The 18,359-nt window shown below is 38.9% G+C and overlaps 1 protein-coding gene across 1 annotated transcript; it reads right to left on the bottom strand.

Annotated features, from left to right (window-relative positions):
* Positions 1–14,954: 14,954 nt before the first annotated feature.
* LOC131163777 (lysine-specific histone demethylase 1 homolog 1) lies at positions 14,955–17,775 on the bottom strand. The gene has a single exon (XM_058120517.1). It carries the CDS (start codon positions 17,674–17,676, stop codon positions 15,169–15,171), a length of 2,508 nt encoding a protein of 835 aa, XP_057976500.1. The 5' UTR covers positions 17,677–17,775; the 3' UTR covers positions 14,955–15,168.
* Positions 17,776–18,359: the final 584 nt, after the last annotated feature.

Here is an 18,359-nt window from a genome sequence, read left to right on the forward strand (position 1 = left end):
CTTATTCCTCTTCTTCCACGATCCCTAACGAGATCCTATCTGAGAACCAGAAGGTACTGTCCTCCTCCTTGATTCCTGATCCACCTCGTCCTCTTGGATACCGGTCTCAATCACAGTGGCTTTATCCACTAAAATTGAGAACTCGCGAATCTGAAGCATACCTACTAGTTTGCGGATATCCTTCCTCAATCCCTTCTCGAACCTCCGAGTCTTCTCATACTCACTCGAGATCAGGCACGATGCAAACTGGGACAACTCTATGTATCGAGACGCATACCCCTGCACCATCACACTCCCCTGAGTTAGAGCATAAAACTCATCCACCTTCGCATCACATATTGAAGCCGGGAAGTATCTGTCAAAGAACACCTCCTCAAAACGGCTCCATGACATCTCCTTAGGACCGCCCCTCTTCTTCTCCAGCAGATTCATTGCAATCCACCAACGACCCGCCTCTCCAGATAATTGGAAGGTAGCATAAAGGACTCGCTGCCTATCCGTGCAGTGCATGACCTCCAAGATCCTATCAATCTTCTCTACCCAGTCCTCTTCTATCATTGGATCAGGTCCCCTAGAGAACGTCGGAGGATGCATGCGCGTGAACCTCTCAATGCCTACCTCATCAAACCTCGAGGCACAGAAGGAGACTTATCACTCGCAGTCTCCTCGGAGCCACTTCCGAGGTCGTTATCTTGGGCTTAATGCTGAAACACAATAGGAATCTATTAGTATCTCTATAACACGTATAGACGTACAGTTAACACAATTATCTATCCCCAATCATGTTAACTACTCTCTGCCAGGTCCAGGTCTGTCCTATCACATCGACACGAAAGTCATCAATGGTCTACCCTGCTTTTACTAAAATTGTCATCCTAGGAAAAACACAAAATACCACTGATAAATCCCGGTCCAGCAACGGAACAACCCCAAACCAACTCTACCCACAGTCAACATCCTATACTTTGGTATGTACTCATAGCTAAGCCTAACCAAGTTTACAAGACATAACAACCTGGTTAGCTTTGATACCGAGCTGTCATGTCCTGAACTCGGAAATGGGACCTAGGGGTGAAAATGTAAACCAACTAATCCATGACCATACAAACACTCAACGATACAAGACAATGGATGAGGGTTCGACCCCGTGGGGTTCTTAGGCACACTATACACATCCAAACATAACAAAATGTACACAGCGGAATAAGGTCATTCTATATACATACAGTGCCATACCAGAGTCTATACAAGGACATAATCAAGGTTCCATCAAATAACATACAACCGGGTGCCCAACAAATCCCAAATTGGCAACTCACAAAATACAAGTTGTAGCACTTACCCAAGCGCTACTCGCAGTACACACCGGCCACTATGCTCCCGACACAAGGATGCTAGTTCCAATTACTCGAAGGACCTAAAAAATATGTACGTATAGCAAGGGTGAGAAACCTCTCAGTAAAGAAGAATACATGTTATATCGGTGTGTGGCATTTGAGTGTTATCATGATACAACATACACGCAGTTAAATGCACTTCCAGTACTAATTTCACAACACACACACACACACACACATGATCAAAAATCCTGGTGTCATCACACCCATAGGCCTGAAGCGGGCCTGAGACATACGAAGTTGTCCTGTAGCCAATCCGCGAACACGGCGCCACTGGCACATGGCTAGTCCCCAACTCCCATGGCATCGTACCGGCGCTAAACTGGTGGATCCACACCCTTCAGTGATCAGCCGGAATAGGCTTACGCCCTCGAATATAGAGCTGGACACTCTACCAACCTATGGCCAGCGATTTCATACACCCTCGAATATAGATTCGGACACTCTCAGTACTTGGAACAAATTCGAAACCACGTTTTTACTAGCATTTCAACCAATCATACACACATGCATGCTCATATAACCACACAAACCACACCCATTTGGTAATCTAAAATCATGGTTTTCCAAACACATACAGTTTAAACAAGTGAAGGCACAACCATCCTTATATCAAAGTATAAATCATCATATACACACGGTTTTCAACAAAACCAAGGATACAGCCTGTCGCCCCTTTTTTTCCAAAACTGTAATCATGAAAAACCCACAGTTTTCCCTGTTAGATCCCCCAAAATGAGTAGTCAAAACACACACAGGACCGTGAACCACAGTTCCACCAAGTTCGATTTCAAAAATAACAGATATAAACACAATTCCGCTTACCTTTTCCTCGAATAGCAAATCCCGAACTCTAAGGCCCCTAAACAACGAAACCGAGTTCCAAAACCTACAAATCACATTACAGAAGATACTCAAAACTCCGTCCTCTACCAAACTACTAGATTAGAAAAGAAAATCGAGCCTTACCTCGATTTTAAGCTGAAACCTGAAAATCTCCAAAACGAGATGCCGATCCATAGGTTTTGTAGAGAATCCTTCCATAATCCTCATGGTAACTTTAGATTAATGATTCTCATGACGAACGGAGAAGAAATCTTGAGAGATGAAGAGTAAAGAGAGTTTCTAGAAAGATAGAGAGAGAAATTAAGTTTTCTTAGCTGAGAAGTAATGAGAAAAGATATTTATAGCCCTTTGACTCGGTCGTCCTCCTCAATGAAATGGTGTCCTTGACAACGAGGTCATATAGACAGCTCATCGATGAGACGATGGATTCATCGACAAATCCTGATATCACCGATTTCCCGAAATCTCTCAGCTTCTCCTCGTTGACGAGCCTCTGAACTTCGTCGATGAGACTTATGTGGACTTCATCAACGAACTCTGGTTTTGTCGACGAAATCTATTAAATTCCCAATTTTTCCCTCTCTTATTTATTTAAACCCATATATCATGGTTCGGGTTCTTACTTATATGCTGAAGTCTTTCAAAGATAACCAATAAAAAAATTTCTCCCAATAATACTTATCAACTAAAATATATGGGAGAATCAAGAAGCATACTCTCAAAGAAAATGATTTTCAAAGCATGAAGATTGAGAGTAAAAATGCTTTGAATGAACAACCCCAAATATATGCTCTCTTTCAATAAAGATTTTCAAAAGAAAGATGAAAAGAGAGTAAGAATTGAATAAAGAACAAAAGTTAATTTGGGAGGATTTTATTTCTATTGTCATGCTTAAAAATGAGTAAGGGAGGGGTATATATAGATTCTTGGAAAATTTTGACCATTAGGAACATATTAGGAATTTTTGAATTTATTTAAATAAAAAATAATTACATTTAAGCACTAAAAAATGCTGGAACCCGAGAGGTTTGGTTGACTGATGCTAGGGCTGGTCGACCAACTACACATAGAATTTTGAATTTAATTTTGGGGTTCGGTTGGCCGTGGGAGGTGACTAGTCGGCTGGCCAAGGCAATTTTTCGAGCCTTCGTAGGTTCAATCGCCTGATGTTAAGGTCGGTCTTCCGGTCCATTGGGTCAGTCGGCCAAGGAAAATTTCAATTAAATGGATGGTCGGTTGAGGCATAATAAACAAGTTAGAATACAAGGTCGGTCGGCTGAGGTGTTCAAAACTTGAACTGGTCGGTCGACCGAGCTCAGTGAATCCCTCAATTATTACCCTAATTTTGACCCTAAAAATTGCAAACATATATATAAATATATATATATATATATATATATATTTGTGTGTGTGTGTGTGTGTGTGTGTGTGACATTTTAGTTAAAGGGTTATTCATGAAGAGTTTTGGGCCCTAAGGTCTGTCTATGGTCATTCTGAGCTTTTCATTCACATCATGCATGTCATGCATTATTACATACCAAAACAAAAACTAAAATGCATTTACAATTTAAAATAGTCTTCTTTTTCTTCTTCTTCTTCTTCTTCTTCTCTTTTGTTTTCATGGAATGTGTTGAATTTTTTAGTCTGATCCCTGTTTTGATTATGTCTAACCACAGTATCTCATCTATGTGCTAAGTATTTGAACAGGTTTATTTTTCTAAGCACAGATGACAGATGAGCAATGGAAGTCGAAAAACACTTAAATGCGCACACCATTTGGCGCAATCCATGAATTTGCAGAGGAGAAGAGCATAAAGTTTTTTTTGTTTGTTTCAAGTTGTATTGTAGTGCATTATATTTTCATTTTGGGTCTGTAATAATCAAAAGCCTGTAATAATTAATGCACGGCATGCATGGTAGGACCATAAGCTTAAATGACCATAGGGAAATCAATGACCATAGGGAAATCAATGACCATGGAAAAGAAGGTTGACCGACGCCAAGTATTTTAGGCTAAATTAAAAATCCTAGACCTTAGAACGACCCTAGGTCCCTACACGTCACTTGGAAAAATCCCCTCTATCTTACAAATCATAACTATGCAGACAGGGGTAAACTATACTCAAAATCAGGACCTAAAATAATAACTAAAAGTCACTAAATCAACTGAACCCATCTGGTTATATTCAGCTTAGTCGACCAAACCATTCAGAGGTCAACAGTTTGACCAAGGTTCAGTCAACCGAACATTTTTGAATGTATCTTCCACAGCCGACCGAACTGGAACGTGTTTGACACCCAACTGTTCGGCTGACCAAACTTCTAGTTCATTAATGATTGATTCAACCAAACCATATGAATAGCAGACTGAATTTAAAATATAGTAGACTGAAACCTCGAACGTTTTTCAAAATCGCCTTAATTCAGTCGACTATATTTATAGTTCAAAAGTGCCTTGGTCGATCGTACTTATCAATATAGCCGACCAAACTTAAAATACAGCCGACTGAAACTCTCGGGTTGCAATATTTTTTAATGGCGGTAACTATAGTTAATTAAAAGTAAATTTGATTAAAGGCTTATTAAACAATTTTAATAAATCCCTTTATATCCTAACGGTCAGATTTTTATTAAAGGTTATATTTATCCCTTCATTTGGAAAAACCAAGATGAGATTAGTGCTTCAATTAACAAAATTTATCTCTAAATCTCCTTAAGGTTTTCATTCCCAAACAAGCCTATATACTCCACCCATTTCTATTCCTTTGCTAAAACAAATTTGGTGAGATTGCTTTAAGACGTCCTACATTGTTTCCACTAGCTTATACTCTCATATTGATTGTTGATTTTAGAGAGAGTTAAGCCCAAAGATTTTCCCCAGTGATTTAATCAATATAATCTTTTTGGGGAAGACTTTTTTAAGCTTGTGAGTCTTTGAATTTTTATTGCAAGACTCTTGAGATTGTCTTGTGTTTTTTAAGAAAATATTTTTGGACAAGCTTACTTTTCTAAATATCTCTTGTGCTTGAGTTTCCGAAAATTATTTCGAGATATTTGATCATACACTTGAAATCTTTGAAACATTATTTGTGGTTGATATATTTATATAGATTGTTTCAAAGAAACTTTCCTAATGCACTCTCACACTTTGATTGCATATTGACACAATATTGAGAGTAGATTCACATATCTTCACTGAGCTTATACTTCATATCCTATTGAAATGCATTGGTTATTATCTGTGTGTATTGGTACATATTTGCTTAGTTGAGAAGCAATTGAAATTGTACACAAAATTGTATTGATTATCCGTTGTATTCCAGGCGCGGCCTGAGGGAGTGTTGATCTAGCTTGTAAGGATAGATTGTAAATGTTGAGGTCAGCCTTGGTAATTTGACCTGGTATTGTATCCGGTGTCACTCCACCTGTTAAGTAAGCATTAGTGGAATCATCGAGCTTGTAAGCTTAGGCAAGAACATAGACAGTATTGGCCAAACTCCGATAACATATCGTGTGTCTATTGTTAATTTCCAGCACTTTATATTTCTGCACATGTATGCTATATTCGATATGTTGTGAATGTTGCGCATGATTCAATTTACGCATATTACTTTTATCTGCGCAATTGGTATATGCTTAGAAAGACCTTAGGTTGTGGATTACTGATATTTGGTTTAACCTAGGCAAAAGTTTTAAAATTCCAATTCACCCCCTCTCTTGGGAATACACCAATTCCAACAGAATGCGCCAAGCTGTATGTGCGTTAAGATCCTTCTTAGCTTCCATTGCTCTTGTATCTTATATCCGTGCTGACATGTAAACCTGTTTACACACTAAATGCACACATAAGATACTTGTGCTTTGTTAGCATCAAAACAAGGATCAGACTCAAAAACTCAACACATATTTTCCTAACATTTCATACCTAAAATGTTAGTAAAAAAGGGCAATTGTTGAAAATCATTTTTTACCTTTTAAAAACAAGGTCGTTTGAATATGTGAAAAGTCAAAAGTAAATGAAAAAGAAGAGAGAAAATAAGCTAGAGGTGGTTGATCGATCTCTTTGGGTGGTCGACCGACCCTTACCAAAAATAACATTGGTAAAATCTTGAGGGAATATACTAGCCTTTGACCAGCCTAACCTAAAATTGGATTTTTTTTTTTTTTTATACATATCTTCATGAGATTGGCTGGAAATCTTTGGTCAACAATGTGTCCCCTCAATGCAACATGTCAAACTCTAACATTGAAAGTTAAGAGGTGATGATTATAGGTGGTTATTTTCAAATTTGAAAATGCATTCCATCCATTCCCAAAAGGTATATAAAAGGACCCCTCGGGGTAGAGTTGAGGACAAGAAAAAAGAAAGAGTAAGGATAGGAGATCTTTGTGAAGAGAGAGAGAGAGAGAGAGAGAGAGAGAGAGAGAGAGAGAGAGAGAGAGAGAGAGAGAGAGAGAGAGAGAGAGTGCAAAAAGGAGAATTTGATTTGAAGAAGAAGAAGGGAGACCACATTCTAGTAGGAATTCAAAGGCGTTTAGGAGAGATTTCTTCAAGGAAGAATCTTCATTTTTTTTTTAGAAAAGGAATAGAATTTAGAGATTGGTAACCGCTATCTTCTCCTCATGACACTTCTTTTCATTTTTCATGCATAGTATGTCATGATACCTAGAAGCATGTTCTAGGATTCATAGGCATCTTCTCCCTTAATTTTCTCTAGGATTTCTATAGTGTTTTATATAGAGTATTGTAGTATTACTCTATTTCTTCAATATGCATATGGGTATGCATGGGAAAAGTGCCCAAACAAAGGCATGAAAATGGAGAATTTTAGTGTAGGTCGACCAACCCATGCAAGTAGTCAACTGGTTCGAGCTAATTAGAAAAAGTAGCCATTGAGGCTACTTGTACTCTACTAATCCTCTGAAATTTCAAAAGGCAATCGATCGCCAAATCCCAACAAGTGCTTTTTGCATCATTTTGCATTTTCTCTAGGCTTTCATCTCCATTTCAATTTCCACCCTTCCAAGCATCAAACAGGGTGTATAATGAAGATATTACAAGTGGTTTTGTGATTTTCTTACAAAAAAAAAAATTTCTCATGGGATGAAGAATGATCATTCATACTTCTCTCATAGTTATTCAAAGGTTTTCAAGTTTGTTTTCCCTTTTAAACTTGGAGCCACGCACCCATGATGCGACTTTTGGGTGTTCTTCAAGTTTTTACCAAGTTTCAAGCAGGATTTGTGGCTCCTCTTTCAAAAAATCATGACATTTTATAAGTTTCTACAAAAATGAAAAACATTTCAAGACAATCACCCATGAAATGGAGTGAGGGTGTGTTGTACAAATAGATCGGATTGGATAATGAAGATGCACGGCGGAAATAAAATAACAAGTGAATAAAAATACACAACCAGAATCAACAACGCAAAGATTTAACGTGGTTCGGCAAATCCTACATCCACGGAAACAATGGCGTATAGATTTTCACTAAGAAATCAAGATGTACACAATACACTTCTCAAAATGATCAACCTTTCTCTTATATATGCCCAGAATAACATATATAATAGTTTCTCGGAGGTTTCCCCTCGTTTTCCCAACCACCCAACATTCAAAATTCAAAAAATTCTGCAAAACTACTCGCAGCCCAAGCGTCTCTAGTCGACCAACACAGGGCTTCATCAACGAGATCAAGAAGACATTTACTTGATGAACACAAGGCTTCGTCGATGAATGCAAAAATCTGAAAACTCTTGCTCTCGGTAATTACTCGTCGACGAACTTCAGAGCCTTCATCGACGAGCCTCTGTCGTCTCCTCGTCAACGAACACAGGGCTTCGTCGACGAGCCTGTGCTGCTGTGCTGTGCTGTCCAAGTATAAGAGCCACAAATAACAATCTCCACCTTGACAATTATACGCCCCTGTGAAAAGTCCCCAAAAACATGAACAACTCCACCTTGAACTTGAAAACATTAGGTTTGGGCTTGTCTCCCTTAAATCACTTGGAAACATGAAGCAAGTCCAAGCAATGCTTGAACTTCTATGAAGTAACTGATTTGGTCAGATTATCTGCTGCATTATCAGATGTATGAACTTTCTCTAACACAAGTTCACCTGAAGAAATCAATTCCCAAACCTTGTGAAATCTCACATCAATATGCTTGGTTCTAGCATGATATAACTGATTCTTCGACAAGTAAATAGCACTCTGACTATCACAATGCAGCACCACACAATTTTGTTGTACTCCCAGCTCTCTGACTAACCAGTAAGCCATAAGGCTTCCTTTGCAGCTTCGGTAACTGCCATGTATTTCGCCTCAGTCATGGATAATGCAACCAGAGACTGTTCCATGGATCTCCAACATACCGGTCCTCCTACAAGAGTAAACACATATCCCGTTGTAGACCTTATGTCATCCATATCTCCAGCATAATCTGCATCAACAAACCCCATAACTGTAGGAAAACTCTGTTGCTTGCCAAACATGATGCCATATCCTGATGTACCCCGCAAGTATCTAAATATCCATTTAATGACTTCCCAATGCTGCCTTCCTGGATTAGAAAGAAGCTTACTCACCACGCTTTCCACATGCGCCAAATTTGGCATTGTACATACCATGACATATATTAAACTCCCCACAGCACTAGCATAGGGGACCTTTGACATGTCCCGATTTTCCTCATTCGAACTTGGGCAATCTATAGTAGACAACTTAAAATGATTCGCTAAAGGTGTACTCACCAGTCTTGCATTAGTCATGCTAAACCTTTCAACACCTTCTGCACATAACCGCCCTGAGATAACCATAATCTCCCTACAGTCCTATTACGGTAAATCTCCATCCCAAGTATTTTCTTGGCTGAACCAAGATCCTTCATGTCAAATTCCTTATGCAACAGATCCTTTAACTGATTCACCTCAGTTAAATCCTTTGCAGCTATCAACATGTCATCGACGTACAATAACAAGAGAATAAAAGAACTATCTTCAAGTTTATTCACATAAACACAGCAATCATACTCACACCGTTTGTAGCCAATCTTGATCATGTAGGAATCAAATCGTTTATACCATTGCCTTAGAGACTGTTTCAGCCTATAAAGAGACTTCTTCAATCTGCAAACAAAATTTTCTTTTCCTAATTCAAAAAAACCCTCCATCTATACCATATAGATTTGTTCCTCCTAGTCACCATGAAGAAATACCGTTTTCACATCCATTTGTTCCAAATGAAGATCGTAATGAGCTACCAATCCCAACACAATTATAATAGAAGTATGTCGTACCACTGGAGAAAAGATCTCATCATAATATATTCCCTTTTTCTGTGAGTATCCTTTTTCCACAAACCATGCCTTGAATTTTTCTCCTTCCTTTTCTGAAATTGCTTCTTTTTTTCTATACACCCATTTGCACCCTATCGGTTTTCTTTCCATCTGGAAGCTCCACTAAGTCCCAAGTTTGGTTCTTATGCAAAGATTCCATTTCCTCAAACATCGTTTCCATCCATTTATCTTTCTCTAGGCCATGCACTGCCTCTTGAAAAGTAGTTGGATCTTTACAACAAGTAAGAAAAGCATAAGATACTAATTCATCAAAACCATACCTTGATGGAGGCCTGATAGTGCATCCGGATCTCCGTATAGGAATATCGTTGACTTGCTGGTTTTCCGAACTAGAGCTCCCTGCAACCACTGGACCATGATCATTTTCATTGCCCTAAGCTTCCAACTCCACCTGCACAACATGTTCATCACTGCCCCAGCTTTCTGGCTCCTGTTTCTGATCATCAAACTCTCGAGTACACTTCATCATAGCCTTCTCATCAAAGACTACATCTCTACTGATCACTACCTTGTTCACCATTAGGTTTCACAGCTTATACCCCTTTACACCCTCTAGATACCCCAAGAAGATGCAACGATGAGACTTTGGATCAAGCTTAGAACTCTCCTCACTAAACACGTGGACATAGATTGGACACCCGAATACCTTCAATACAGAGTAGTCTACTGCATTTCTTGTCCAAATCTCTTTTGCCACTTTACCTGCTAGTGATGCCCTTGGTGATTAGTTCACCAGAAAACAAGTCATACTAACTGTCTCGGCCTAGAAATTCTTCGGCAGCCCTGCATTCAATCTGAGACACCGAGCCCTATCAATAGGAGTCTGGTTCATCCGTTCTGCCACACCATTTTTCTGAGGTATCTGACAAATTGTAAAATGTCTCTTGATACCCAGCTCCGCAAAAAAATTCCATAAAACTAAAATTAGCGTACTCTGTTCCATTATCCGACCTTAAGTATTTGATTCTCCTCCCTGTTAGGTTTTCCACTTCAGCCTTCCAAATCTTAAACTTGGAAAATGTACTAGATTTGTGATGCATGAAGTAAACTCAAACCTTCCGTGAGTAATCATCAATAAAAATCACGTAATACACATGTCCACCCTTTGATACAATTCTAACTGGGCCCCAAACATCTGAATGTACATAGTCAAGAATTCCTTTCGTTTTTTGAGTAGTTGAACTGAATTTTGCTCTATTTTGTTTTCCAAGAACACAAAATCTACAAAATTCCAACTGACATGATTTCAAACCTTTCAACAAATTTCTTTTGTGTAGTTCTTTCATGTCATGTTCTCCTGTATGTCCAAGACGCATATGCCATAAAATAGTCTCATCTGATTCAGCATCCACCACTGCAACTCCACCTACAACAGTAGTTCCCTGCAATGTGTAGATATTTCCATCCAGTTTTTGCCCTTTCATGACAGTCAAATTACCTTTAAATACCATTAAGATTCCACCTTTAGGCTTGTAATTGAAGCCATTATAATCCAAAGTACCAAGAGATATCAGACTCTTTCTCAACTCAAGTATATGTTTTACAGTACACAATGTTCTTACAACACCATTAAACATTTTTTATTTTTACACTTCCTATTCCAACGATCTTACAAGAAGCATCATTACCCATAAGAACTAATCCATAATTTACTAACCTGTAAGTGCTGAACCACTCCTTGTTTGGAGTCATGTGATAAAAATATGTTGAATCAAGTATCCAAGAGTTCATTAGATTATCCGACTCCAATGAAACTAATAGAACATCCCCATCTACTGAATCTTCTTCTTGAACAACATTCACAGATTTTGAAATCCCTTCATACTTATTAGCATTTCCCTTTTTCCAATCTGGACACTCCGGTTTCACATGCCCCTTTTTACCGCATTTATAACATCGGATTTCCTTTTTCTTCTTGGATTGATTTTGGGATATCCGATTAGACCCATTCTTAAACTTTCCTTTGCCTCGCTCATTACTACCTTTTTATCACAAGTCCTTCTCTTTCATCACAAATCTTTAATCTTTGATGAAAATTCAACAAGGCACTTGTTACCTCTTCTAAATCAAAAGTTTCTTTTCCCCACGTAAGAGTGGTCACAAGATTTTCATAGGTATGAGTTGAGGGTAAGGAAGTTAACAGCATCAAAGCCTTATCATCCTCATCAAACTTCACATAAACTCTCATAAGATCACTTATGATTTGATTAAACGCATTGATGTGTTGATCTAGATTAGATCCTTCTACCATCTTAAGCCAATATAAACGCTGCTTAAGAAAAAGTTTGTTATTGAGGGATTTAAACATGTAACGAATTTCTAACTTTCTCCAGATAGCCGCTGGAGAATCCTCCTCCATCACCCGATAGAGAACTTCATCGGCCTAACATAAGTGTATTGTAGATGCTGCCTTTGCTTTCAAATCTACCCATGTTGTCTCATCCATTCCTTCCGGTTGAGTATCAAGCAGAGCCTTAGCCATCCCTTGTTGCACAAGAATGTCCTTCACTCTCCTTTGCCATAAACCAAAGTTTCCAGTTCCATCAAATTTAACGATGTCAAACCTTGCAGAAGATAATCCTGATGCCATAACAACTTCGCTTTGATACTAATTTGTTGTACAAATAGATCGGATCGGATAATGAAGATGCACAGCGAAAATAAAACAACAAGTGAATAAAAATACATAACCAGAATCAACAACACAAAGATTTAACGTGGTTCGGTAAAGCCTACATCCATGAAAGCAATGGCACACAGATTTTCACTAAGAAATCAAGATGTACACAATACACTTCTCAAAATGATCAACTTCTCTCTCATATATGCCCATAATAACATATATAAAAGTTTCTCGAAGGTTTCCCCCCGTTTGCCCAACCACCCAACATTAAAAATTCAAAAAATTCTGAAAAACTGGTCACAGCTTAGGCGTCTCTCGTCGACAAACCTAGGGCTTCGTCGACGAAACCAAGAAGACACTTCGTCGACAAACACAGGGCTTCATCGACGAACCAAAAAATCTAAAAACACCTGCTCTCGATAATTATTCGTTGACGAACTTTAGAACCTTCGTCGACGAGCCTCTGCCGTCTCCTCGTCGACGAACACAGGGCTTCGTCGACGAGTCTGTGCTGTCCAAGTATAAAAGCCACAAATAACAGGGTGGAAAAGTAATTTTTAAAAATTGATGAACTTATTTTCAACCTCTATTTTTATAGAGAATCCATTGCAAAACTTATATCTAAATAAAAAACATAATGCTTTTCAATAAAGGTTGAAAGATCAACCAAAGATTTCAAGTGTTTTTCAATAATGATCTTAAATGACTGCTTTCTTTTCAACATACGTCATGGAACATCATTTTGTATGGTTGTATGGAAATGCTTGAGTGTTATGTAGCCATTCTTGTTCATGCATGAGAATGTTAGCTAAATGTGTATGAATGTGTCTACATTCACATATGCATAATATAATATATGAGTATGAGAGTGCATGTGTGTCATATATATGGATATATGATGGTAGTGTTTGAATACATGTGTTCATGTGTGTGTGGAAATGCTTAATTGTTAGTATGATGGAATTCTTTTTTTTTTTGGATTACGCACCGGGTATCCACGTGTCCGTTTTACGGTCCACGTGATTAATCCTACGTCCCTTGAAGTTGACCCTACAACTTCAAAGAGAGGGTAAATTCAGAAGTCCAAGGGCGGAAACGAACCCGAAAGGATTTGAACACCTGACCTCGTGAAAGGTACTCTTGCAGCCCGCACTACCACCTGAACCACACCCTGGGGGTAGTATGATGGAATTCGCATGAGAATGTTAGCTAATATTAGAATAAGCATGTCAATTTGTATGAATATGCATGCACGCATATATGTATAATATAGTTTATGTGTAGGATAGTGCATACATGTCATACATACATACATATATATATATATATATGTATGTATGTATGTATGTATGTATGTATGACATGTATGCACTATCCTACACACACACACACATATATATATATACCTAATGGTAGTGTTTGGGCATGTGTATGAGCGTACGTGACAATAATGCATATAGGTACTTTCAAGTGTATCATGGGGTATGCTAGTGCTTGTAAGTTTGCGTGTGAATATTTTAATGTGCATATGGATGTTTAATTGACTTCCTGATCCTTAACATTTTTATCATTTTCCTAATTAAGTGTTTATCGTTCTTGTTTTGATATCATTTAGCCAAAAATTAAAAATGTCCATCTTTTCCAACTAGTTGTTGTATGACTTCATTTTCAACTTATTTTGCATGTGTGAAAACCCAGTGATGGTGAAATAAGGATGGAGCATTTTAGACTTCATTTCAATTCCAAATAACATTTGTCTAAGTCAATCACATTGAATTATCTATGTAATTGTATTATGTAATTTATTATATATATTTTTGTATGACTTGTACATTTTCTCTCTTATTTACATCTTTTATATTTTCTCCTTTCAACTTATATTGTGTAAACAATCTGATGACGGAACTCAAAAGTAAGGTAATGGCATTATTTTAACTCTTTAAGATAAGAGCAATAGTAAGACAATGACGTTATTTTAACTCTTTAGGATAAGAGCAGTTTATGCAATGGTGAGACTGTTCAGTATTACATGTACTTAGAAATAGCTTAGCCACCGAAATTGAAAAAATTAAGTGATTTAATTACCTAAAAATATATCAAATTAGTGACAACTACATAAAACATTTTTAAAAACTCATAATCTCAAATAATTGCAATCACTTGCTCGATCAACATCCGAGTTGGGAAAGTCCAAGTGCTAAATGCGTTAACAACCATTATTTACCCTGTAACGATAATATGTTGAACGACAAATCTAAATATTTAAGACCCAATTTTGATGATGACCTATTTAATAGGCAATAAGATTGCTTCTTTGTAACCAATTAGTCATGGATTCTAGAGTAAGAAAACAGTCTTTCGGCGTAAGGATTATAGTTATAATGACCTCCAGTCCTTACAAAGCAAAGAGCCTTGTGGGCCGGGATCACCCATACGCTAGCCATTATTAACGTTAATGTACTTTACAAAAACATTAATTTTATGTCCTAATTTTTCAAGTGAGCACCTCTTTTTGAGTCCTGTTTGGAGTCTGCACCAAGTACTTCAGCCAAATTCATATGGAGCGTTGCCAAGCCTATGACGCACAACTGCATATTTTCAGTGCTGCCACTCAATTGCTGTCATATTTCACGTATTTCCAGCACACTTACTGACTAATTTTACTTTTTCATATAATGCAAAAGAGACGAGAGAAACTAAAAGGTTATGGGCGGGGATGAATACCAGAGAATTGAGAAAGCCACTCTATCATTATGATTAATGTACAACAATGTGAGTGGGCAAATAAATGACATGAGTTGCTACAGAAAATCTTGCAGTTCAGAATCAATTAGGTGCCAAATTTTATATCTGGGAATTGAATAGGTCGTGAGAATATACTGTACAATAGAAAGCACCTTTGGTTCCCAATAAGTTTGCCTTCCCAGTATGCCGTGCACTTTCACCTACTCCATGGAGTTAGAGTTCTCGTTTAGATGACCAGCATCATCCTCAGTTCCTCCATTTAGGTTACATCTAGCTGATTTAATGCAGGAGACAAGAGATTCACCAGCACTACTTAAACCTTTCCTTCCAACCAACCTCACTTGAAACTTCTGATCCAACATTCTCATTCTATTCTGATCTCCATCTACCTCACAGAGTTCAATGACCTGCTTCCTAGGAAGCAAACAATAAAGATGTGTGAAACCTGAGTCCAATTTCTGCCCTTTGAATTCCACTCTTAACAAAGAATGAGATTCAATACAATTTGACCTTTCCACTCTTAACAAGGAATGAGATTCAACTTCATTTGACCTTGGATCAAACAAAACAGAGAAGCTCCCGAAAACCAGGTCAGGAGTATCAAATAGTTCTTTTAGATCATCTTTCTCGTCTATATTATTATCTAATTTATCATATGGAATCAGTGAACGTCTTTTGGCCACTCTTAGTATGTTAGCAGCCTCTCTCATCCCACTGAGAAAAGCTCCATGCATTGTTGCTGGATACTGTTTGTTGGTTGCCTCTCCAGCAAAGAAAACTCTTCCCCCTCCAATACTCTCTCCAAGAATATCATAATCATCTCCGGAAGACCCAATTGCAACATAAGAATATGACCCATATGTGAAACGATCTTTTCCCCAGCGAGTACATACAACCTGTATTGGCTCTGGAATACTAATCCCTTTTGGATTGAAAATCCCACTCAATATATCCAAAACCCTTCTTACAGCTTCAACTGGAGACATCATCTCAAATTTATTTGCAGCTTCTCCTGCAACAAGAGCAACAAGAAGTGGACCTCCTGATACAGAAGAATAGCTATAAAACAGAAAGAACTCCCCTCTCATGCTTGGGTCTTCTGTCAAGTGACCAAAGGTATCAATCTCACCACCCCAGAAATCATATGGAAACAACATAGCAACCTTATTTAGCAACCCAAACCCTATTCTCTGAATTGCATCTTTCTTCCGTTGTGGAAGCTCTGGGACAAACTCAATCGAGCCTCTCTTCAGAACACCTAAAGGTACAGTACAAAGCACAATGTCCCCATGGAACTCCTGGCTGCCTGCATACACCAAAACCCCATCAACTCCATATCTTATACTTTCCACAGTGTGATCATAAAAAATGGGCAATTCCTCTGCCAGTGCCCGAACAAACCTCTCATTCCCTCCAGGAATGAAACAGTGATCACCACCCATCTCATATGGGTCATCTTGATCCCAAAATGCCATTGATAATTCAGACATTAATGATGCATTCGCATATTCTAAATTTGCGAGATGCCAATTCAATAGCATCTGCTCTTGTAAATCCTCTGCCACCTTATACACACGCCTAAATGCTTCAAGTGCAGTCCCTAACGAGACATCTACGGATTTGACTTCCTCCATCATAGACTGCCTAAGCTTACACACTCTATCCAACAACTTATTAAAAGATACCTCTACCCTAGAATCAATCTCTGAATTTATGGCTCTTCCATCCGGTAAATAAAGAGGGCATATATCTCTTACCTTGTGAAGAGGAAACCCCAATTGCCTTGCTAGAACCCCAAGTGGGTTGCCATTAATTCCGGTGAGAACACTTCCTCCGATGTCTGCGGCAGCAACCACCCCGTCCCCTTCCATCTTTCTCGTCTTCACACGCCCGCCTGGCCTTGTTCTTCCTTCCAAGACTACAACTTTAAACCCCATAGACACCAATTGCCTGGCTGCCACCAACCCCGCCAACCCAGCCCCAACAATAATCACATTCACCTTCTCCACACCGCAATGCACACTCATCTTCGCTTCTCTAATGGCGGGAGCAAGCCCAAAATTAATGTACCCATGCTCGAGCAAAAAAACATAGGCAGAATTCACAAGCGATCTGTGTTCCGATCGGATGGATTCGAGAGCGTGGTCTTTAGTCATCCAAATATTCACATTTGATCGCCACCACGCAAGAATGTGGTTCCGAACGACAATGTAATTGGCCTGCTCCGTGCCGCCAATCGGCGATACGACGTTTGCCTCGATCTCTTCCTCCGTGAGCGAGTCCACCGGAAACCCTACCGAGATTGCGATTAATGCCTCCACGTCAACCTCCTTAGCGAGGTCGGCGATTCGCCGGCGGCGGTTCTTGGAGATTGAAGGAACATCATTGATCTGCATACTGACAATCTCATTCATCAGTTCGTCGCAGTAAACGTTGGACTTCACCTGCTGACGGAGAACTCGCAGGCCGGTGACGGCGGCCGCCGAGGAAATCATGCCCGGGAATTGCTTCTTTCTCCGGCGGCGCTTCTTGAGGGGCGGAGCAGCTTCGGCTGGAAGTGGTTCAACCGGTTCATTGTCGGTTGGTTCGAGGGACTCGGAGTCAGGCGGAGGTTTCTCCCGGAAGTGGTTAACGGCGGTAAGGTCGTCCGAGGTGGGGTGGTTGAGGGTGTCTGAGAGATCACTTGGTGGTGGCTCGGGTAAGTCCATCGGGGTTGAAAGTAAGTAGGAAGCTAAAGCGCTCTAGGGTTTCAGGAGAAGTGGAATGCAATTAGAAGCGGAGGAGAGGGGTTTGGCCCCAAACAATTGAGGGAGAAAGCAATGGAGGGAGACACAAAATCAAGGTAAAGAGTAAAATTATTTTTGTAATATAATTACAGTGTTTGGTTACTGATGCAAAATGATTGTAGAAATTTAATTTTAATTTTTTTTTCTAATATTTGAGTGATAATTATAATAAAATATTTTAATAAATAAATAAATATGTCAAAAAAATATATTACAAGAAAATTATGGCTAATTAGGAGATATTTTTTGAAACTCCGCATGTGATGCACTTAATTTTATAAATTTTTCACACACAATTTATCCCAATCCCGGGTAAAGGAAAATGATTGCGTTAAGTAGCTGATAGTTAGCATAAAATTTATCAAATCACTATGATATGAATCTTTACCGAATATTTTTTGGGGCATCCTCTACGAGCGACGCGTTACACTTGCACCACCCATATATAGCGAAAAGTGGGCGAGGGTGGGATAGGTTGTCTCCTCGAAGCGACGCGCGATGTCGGGGCCCAGGTACGGTATCAAATATGCAAGTGTTCTTGCATCATTCTAGATGTAGGCAGGTAAAGAAGTTAGTTCAGAAAATTAGGATTAGATTAGCAACTT

Source organism: Malania oleifera, chromosome 9 (assembly GCF_029873635.1).
Source record: "Malania oleifera isolate guangnan ecotype guangnan chromosome 9, ASM2987363v1, whole genome shotgun sequence".
In the NCBI taxonomy this organism is placed as follows: domain Eukaryota; kingdom Viridiplantae; phylum Streptophyta; class Magnoliopsida; order Santalales; family Ximeniaceae; genus Malania; species Malania oleifera.